Here is an 8140-nt window from a genome sequence, read left to right as displayed (position 1 = left end):
GAAGATCACTTCTGGGGGCTTTTTCAAATTTTCTTTTTGTTGCACACTACATCCAATCACACTGATGTTACCCCCAGGTTTTTAAACACTGCAAGAGGCTCGCACAGGGCTGAGCACCAAGCGCACCTGAGCACAGCGATGCTCGGGTGAGTAGAATTCGCACGTAAAGCATCTGAACTCCAAACCCAAACTCTGTTTTTTTAATGTTGGTGTTCAGTTTGAAAACTAAACCTCGGGTTTGCTCATCTCTAATGAAGACCGCAGTTGGTGCACCTGATGGATCCCGCAAGATACAATTAAATTCAGTAGAGTCCATTCAATGGTTTATTTAAGTAAAGTACATGAATGTGTTAACATTACCATCTTCACGTAAAAAAACAACATGTTTTGGCTTATTAAAATGTCTTCTTCAGGTCACATAGATGTTCTCTAATGAGTGTGCTGGTTATGTTAACACACTCATGTACTTTTTTAAATAAACCATTGAATGAAACCTATCAAATTTAATTTTATCTTGCCAGATCCATTGGAAGCGCCAACTGCGGTCATCATCTTTTTCCATATTGCACCTGTGATATCTCTGACGGAGTTTTCTCCTGTGGATTAACCTGGCAGCAAACCCAGCAATTGGAACCAACATCAAACCTACATGATGAGTCTACTTTGTTTAGAATACAGGTGAGGGCATATACCCTATATGCACATTTCCCTCAAGCTTAATTACATTTTTTTCCCCTTCAAATTTCTCCTCTGGGGGGAGGGGGGGATATATAGTCTTTGCTAACTATAGTACATGAAATGAATAGAAAATAAATGTTTGCTTGTCTGACATCTCTCTCTCTCTCTTAAAGGACTTGTTCACTACTCAGACAACCCCTTCTCAATTACTGTATTCCCCCGTATAAAATAAAAACAGCCTTTACTCACCTTGAGTGCCGTCAATATTCCAGCAACGTCTGCAAATGGTCTACTGGGACTTTTGTGAGGTTGTTATACCATGTGAGACCTGCAGCCAATCAGTGGTTGCTTTATTATCACTTCCTTTGGATGAAACAGATCTGGAAAGGTGAGAGCTGCTGCTATTCTCCAAGTGTCAGTTATGTCCGAAGTAAGTCAGAGTGAAGAGACTGATGAGTGGCTGCAGGGCTCAAATGGTATAGCAATGTCAAAAGAGTCCTAACAGACCAGGCGCTGACATTGCTGTAACTGCGCCAACACTGGGGGTGAGTACAGGCTTCTGTTATTTTAGCGGAGGAATATAGCAATTCAGAAGGTGTTATCAAAGTAGCAGACAACCCCTTTAACTTCCTTAATGCACATGTATGCTCAGCTTGTCTGAGTGAGCATGTATACTGCGTCAATGGGGTGGCCAACTGGAAGACACCTCTGATGGAAACTTATCTAACAAAAGAATCAGCAAGATGAAATACAACTGTCCAATCCCTATCTACTCCAACATCTGTCATTAGGGGAGAGTTGGGAAGCCCCTGTATATGTCTTTGTGCTATCTTGCAAAAATGATTGGTTACTTCTTTCTAAGTCTCTCAAAATAAGGAGAGAAGAAATTAAATATATTAAATGACTCGCCTCACATCCAAAACGTTCAAATACTGATGAACTGCAAAGGCTAGATGACGTTGACAATTATCAGAATCTAAAAATATGGTCATTTATTAATGGTGATACCAGTTGAGGTAACACAAAAATTCATGAATCCAGCACAGCATCTTCTTAAAAAAATGAATTTTATTGATCCATTAAAATGTAATCAAACGGACAAGACGCGTTTCGAGGACACCCTTGTTCACAATCCGGGACTGACGGATTGTGAACAAGTGTGTCCCCCGAAACGCGTCTTGTCCGTTTTATTGGATTTTAATGGATTAATAAAATTTTTTTTTTATGAAGATGCTGTGCCAGATTCCTGAATTTTTGTGCTAACCTCTTGGCTGGAGATTTTCCGTGCACCATCTAAAAGGACTTCCAAGTGCACATGGTGAGCTGGATTTAGGAGGATTCCTCCACTTGCTTGTGTCGGTTGAGGTAACAGTATAGATTGCATGGAAACAAAACAAAAATGTGATATCCTTTTTCATATTATACATTACGCTATTTTCAATAAACCACAAAAAAAATATAAATTGCAATAATCTAATCTAGTGCAAGTTCATAAAAGTTACAATATTTTGCACTTAAAGGATATTTTCTGCATTCCTACATTAGGCAAGTTGTGCATTTAATAAAGCAAAGCAGTTGTTTGCTGCTATCGTTTTTGGTCGATACTGTTACATACTTTGTATGACATGTTAGCAAAGCTAATTCTAGAGTGATACACCTTAATGTACAAAGCATACATATAACATTGTAAAGCATGCATACTGCAAAGGAGAGCACAATCTTCAGCACTGCATTGATATCTCATCCACAATACATACAAATTAGTGCTTAAAATTAAGGACAACTAAGACCTTTCTGGAGTCTCATGACTAATAATGGTGCTTAAAGCATTCCACTGATGCAGTGAGGTCAGGGTCCGTCGCTTGTCCTCATTATCTACATTGATGAGAACCGGGGAATGAAAAAAAATTCTTAGCTTCCCAACTGCTCAATTCCCCTCGTATAAAAGGTATACTACTTACTAAGGAATAGGACATGGCATGTATCAGGTATATGAAAAAATAGATCAGAAGGATGCAGAGACAAAACCCTAAATGGTCACAGTCTTTTCAATAGACTTTGCATAAATCAATAATTCAAGCAAATATAAGAAGACTTGTAATATAACTTATCAGGGAAATATGCTTCTTTCTCCACTTAAGAGCCATTACTTCCTCTCCTCCTGCCTTCTGAACTCATCATAGACTGTGAAAAGCAGCTCAAATAAATATTGCTTAGGACAAGAAAGACTGCCAGCATGGTAAGGTGTTAGGTTGGAAAGTCTATCATACATCATGGAGAGAGGAGGAAGTAAGAGGAGAAAGGTGCTTATCCCAGTGCTGGAGTCACAGATACACTGCTGAGTATGCTGTATATTTGTCCACTATGCCTCTGCTGCTTTTGTGTCTGTGCTGCACAGGGAAAAGCAGGATCCCTCTTTATCTGAATTTAGTGTATGGAAGAAATTGTTGCTGCTAATCTCCACTCACTAGCTTAGAGTCAATAGCAAATTAGAGACAGAGCCTGCAGAGCAGAAAACCTGTAAAAATGCAGAATACAAGTTATATAATGCCCAGAAATTGTGTTATGCCATATGTAAAATATGACAAGTTATTCTGAAAAGTTATTTAAAAGTATAGTTCCCCTTTTAGGTTCCTGCCTTATTTTACCATGCAGTTTATAAAATAAATGCATCAAAAAGTATACTTTAATACCAGTGTGATGCCAATGCCGCTGCACTTATTTGTCATTAAGTTTTATAAAAAATAATTTAAAGGAAAGCTGTCGTGTTTTATTTTGGCCTCTAAACCTTCACTATGTCATTATATGACGTGATATTGTTTATACACGTGACTGTGTTAAACCTTTTGATGCCAGTCTTAGAAATTACGGGCATACAGGTCTTAGAAGACATAAAGTGTTGAAGGATTTACATTTCAATCCGTTGCTGCATTTCTGCGTAATTAGCATTTACATCTATATGTAAGTAAGGCGTCAAGTACTCTGGGCATGACCCAGCCTCCACCAAATCTTTGCCTCCCCAGGTTATTGCCCACCTAGCACCAGCCAATTTAGCCATCTATCTTTGTGACATCAGGTGTCAGGCAAGGATATCAGACTGTGAGCTATCAATCAAGTAAAAGAAGCTGGTGCTAGGCGGAGAAACAACCTCAGAAGGCAGTGGCATGTTAAGTTCTCTATCATGCCTAAAGCACTTAAAAGGGTGGTCTGAAATGCAAATTAATTTTCATTATAAATATATACTTATTTAATGCCGTAATCTAAACTATTTTCTGATAAACTTTAATAAAATATTCAATAGTTACACTATCTAACATCGCTTGCAGAGGTGACGGTTACAGTGCGCTTTGTTCCTGGCTCATTACTGCTGATCTGAGCTGGCTAGAGAGTGTGCTGTCATTGTGTCCAATGCACAGTAACAAAGCAGGGACTAGCCCAGCCCTTGAAATGAAGGTCACTGATGACGTTTTGTTTTAGACAGGCGGCAGACGATGCGCCAGTGACTGCAGCCTCTACCCCGATGATGCTTTGTTTGAGTATCCCAGCATGCTCTCAAATGAAGCGTCATCAAAAGGAGATAGGAATAAAAGCGGTTAGAGAGAGCAGAGAGAAAAAAGCGTCAGGAATTTTTAATTTAACTACGGTATGTAAGAAAATAGTTTAGATTATGGCATTAAATGGATAGGAATTTAGGATAAAAATTAATTTGTATTTCAGACCTCTTTAATGCATCAATTTTAAGTGCTGATAGTGATGTGCAGTTTGCTACGCTTCACCTCTGTACTGCATATGTACCTGTGGAAAGAAGCATAGTGGCAAAGTTACATAAAACATACCCAATGTACTCCTTTTGTTAGGTATATTTGCAGTAGAGGGGTGAAGCTGGGGAAAGTACACTTTACTGCCCATGCCTAACTGTGAATGCATGAGATTCAGTGCATGATGCCGGTCATATTTAACACAGAGAGGCAATAATATATATATATATATATATATATATATATATATATATATATATATATTATACCTTCTTATTATATCAGCAATAGTTTCTTACTATATGTTCATTTTTCAGAGCTCAAAATCCCTATTTATAGACATTCCTTCAGCTAAAAATATATTATGTGGCATCATGTCTATGCAGAGGATTGGATGCTTTTTATTAAAAAAAAAAAACACTGCCATTATGAAAATACATTAAGATATTAATCACACAGTACAGTATTCTGGATGTATTTTGTGTTATCCTGAAAAGCCTACACAGTTGTAAACTTGCCAAATTTATGACAACCAGATACTCTATGAGAATATGTCGTATTGGGTAGTGGGTATCGTAGAGTATAGATGACTCCTATTTTTGGCATTTACATACAGTGCATAAACAGAGGTTCTTAAACATTTGTGAATCATTCAGAATTTACCATATTTCTTTATAAGTTTGATCTAAAATGACATCAGAATTTCAGACAAGTCCTACAGGTAGATGAAGAGAACCAAATCAAAGAAAGGAGTTGAAAATATTAGACTGTCATTTTTTATTGAGGAACATTATCCAATATCACATGTCTGAAAGTGGCAAAAATATGTGAAACTTTAGGATTAGCAGATAATTTTAAGGTGAAATTTTTATATAAAAAGAGTAGGGACCCATCAAATCCATATGTTTTGGATGTTTTTCATGGCAACGAAATGAACAAAAGAGATTTTCAAGACCTTAGAAGAAGAGTTGCTGCTGCTTATCAGGCTAGAATAGGTTAGAGATATATCTCAAGAGAGCTTGTGCCTCAACAATCCACAGTAAGACAGCTGTGTACAAATGAAGACAATTCAAGGTCATTATTACTCTCCCCAGAACTGGTTGACTAACAAAGATCACTCCAAGAGCAAGGCATTTAATAGTCTGCAAAGTCACAAAGGAACCCAAGGTAACCACTAAGCAACTAAAGGTCTCTCACACTAGCTAAAGTTAATGTTCAGAAGTTCACCATAAAGAGGACACTGAACAGTAATAGTGTACATGGCTGAATTACAAGGAAAAAAAATACTGCTTTTCAAAAAGAACATTGCTGCTTACCTACATTGTGCTACAAATCACCTGGACAACCCAAGAAGGTTACTAGAACAATATTTTGTGTGCCAATGAGAACAAAATAGAGCTTTTTGGTTTAAATAAGTATCCTTATTTTTAGAGAAATAAAAACACTACAGTATAGCAAAAACAAAATCATATACCATCTGTGAAACACAGTGATGGTAGTATCATGGATTGGGCCTGTTATATTGCATCTGGGCCTGCCCTGTTTGCCATCCTTGATTGGACAATGTATTTTGAATTATACTAAGTCTAAAGGGGAAGCTATTCTCCTTGCAGAGGCTGATACACAATTCCAGCATGCCAGTGGTGAGGAGACTTTAAGCCGCAATGCTCTTCTGAGAAATATGAAAATTGTGTCTTCAGTGAGAAAGTAGACAAACTCTAGTGCCACCTATTGGAGGTAGCAATCCTAAAAGTCAAAAGTGACCCTTTAACGAGCCTTGTCATGTAACTCAAGAGTTATGACAGATCAGAAACTCAATTTGCAGACACGGCATTTCAGGATGGTTATCGTATGAGATCTGATCTGGCTGTATGAGAGGCGAAGACGGGGTCTGAAGGGTAGGCTATTCTCTTTGCAGAGACTGACATACAATTCCAGCATGCCAGTGGTGAGTAGACTTTAAGCCACAATGGTCCTCTAGGTTATATGGAAATTGTCTCTTTAGTGAGAAAGTAGACAAACTCTTTTAGGATTGCTCCCTCCAATAGGTGGCACTAGCGGTTGTCTACTTCGTCACTGAAGTGACAATCTGCATATTTCCCAGAGGAGCATTGCAGCTTCAAGTCTCCTCACCACTGCCATGCTGGAATGGTGTGTCAGTCTCCATTAAAGTTTAAGTTTTGGAATGGCCAAGTCAAAGTACTGAACCTTATCGTATAGAAATGTTGTGAAAGGATCTGATGCAAGTAATTGATAGAAGAAAACCCATCAACATAACCGAGTTGAACTTGTCTCAAAGGGAAGAATGGGCTCAAATTCTTCCAAGCCAATAACCGTAAACCTTCATATGAAGTCATTACTCCACAAGGGGGTCACCGTAGATACGGTGAGCAAAGAGTCACATACTTTTGTCACTCATAGACATGTGATATTGGATCATTTTACTGAAAAAAATTGCAAGGTCTAATATGTTTGCCTCATTTGCTTGATTCCCTTGTCTTCATCTACTTTAGGGCTTGTGTGAAAATCTAATGTAATTTTAGGTCAAATTTATCCAGAAACATGGAAAGGGTGCCCAAACTTTCAAGGACCACTGTACTGTCCACTATATGGCTAAATGGCAAAACATTCATTGCACCCAACACTGGGAATTGAAAAGGCAATGCAAGATGAGTACCATCACTCACAATTATTATGAATGAGCAAAAAATATGGTGGATGAGCCTCTGACAAGGAAATCTTCCACTCTGATAAGGCCTAATACCTGTGGATTATATTAGTACAAGTAGTATAAGTGCAACATGCAATAGACAATTTTGTACATATCTACGAAAAAAATGCCAAGATACATTACTCCCCTGAAAAAATCAGTATTCAGTTATAATATAGAGCATCCGAAATATCTGAAGAACTGAAAGTTTTCAAGAATACACATTAAAGTGTGACATTTTTTTGCAAGATAACATTGAAAAAAAAACACATTAAGGTAAGAAATAAATTTGGAAGGTGCAGAAATATGCCAGTTACAGTAGACGAAAAGTTTCACCATATATGAAGAGTTCTGAATAAGAAAGTTAGTTTTACTTATGATTAAGACATTAATTATTTTACTAAACACTCTAAAAAAATATTCATTCTTGCAATTTATTGCAATCAAATACATTGGAAAAAAAAATTGTCTTCTGTCCTAGTATATTTTGATCATCGGTTCATAGGTGTCTTGTGGCATCACAATCCTAAAAAAGAACAAAAAAAGTTATATTAATTACAGTAAAAAGTTATTTTTATTACAATCATTGATTCAAGATTTTACATTGAAATGTTATCCAGCATCCAGGGACATTTTATTTATTTAAATTGAAGTATTTGGGGCTAAAAATCATTTATACAGTTGGGTTTCCTGAAATATTTTGGACCGTTTATCTTCTATAGTGTCTGTGTTACTGACACGGGCTATGGCTCAGATTCTTCAAACCATTTTGGCAGAAATTAAGCATAAATTGCTTTGAAAAATCACAACATTTGGGCTTACTACATGTGCCTCTTAATGACTCAGGAACATCTGACTCCAACATGTCCATTCTGGGCCAAAGAGCCCATAGAAGCCAAAGGGAGCAATTTTTTTTAATTAATTCCTATTAAAAAATAATTTTAGGACCAAATACATGAATTTAAGGGGTAACTGTGATTTTAATTTTAATTTC

General features: G+C 37.1%; 1 protein-coding gene across 4 annotated transcripts in view; it reads right to left on the bottom strand.

Annotated features, from left to right (window-relative positions):
* Positions 1-1887: 1887 nt before the first annotated feature.
* The window catches only part of C6H8orf34 (chromosome 6 C8orf34 homolog), a 458472-nt gene continuing 452219 nt past the window's right edge, over positions 1888-8140 (bottom strand). For all 4 annotated transcript variants that reach the window (XM_075353192.1, XM_075353191.1, XM_075353195.1 and 1 more), the window contains one exon: positions 1888-7672. Coding sequence is in view for 1 of the 4 variants with exons in the window: in XM_075353195.1 (XP_075209310.1) it covers positions 7665-7672 (8 nt within the window). In the remaining 3 variants the exon portion in view is untranslated. The remainder of the gene's footprint in view (positions 7673-8140) is intronic.

This window comes from Anomaloglossus baeobatrachus, chromosome 6 (assembly GCF_048569485.1).
Source record: "Anomaloglossus baeobatrachus isolate aAnoBae1 chromosome 6, aAnoBae1.hap1, whole genome shotgun sequence".
NCBI lineage: Eukaryota > Metazoa > Chordata > Amphibia > Anura > Aromobatidae > Anomaloglossus > Anomaloglossus baeobatrachus.
Note: the sequence above shows the minus strand (reverse complement) of the source record. Positions and strands in the feature narration are given on the sequence as shown.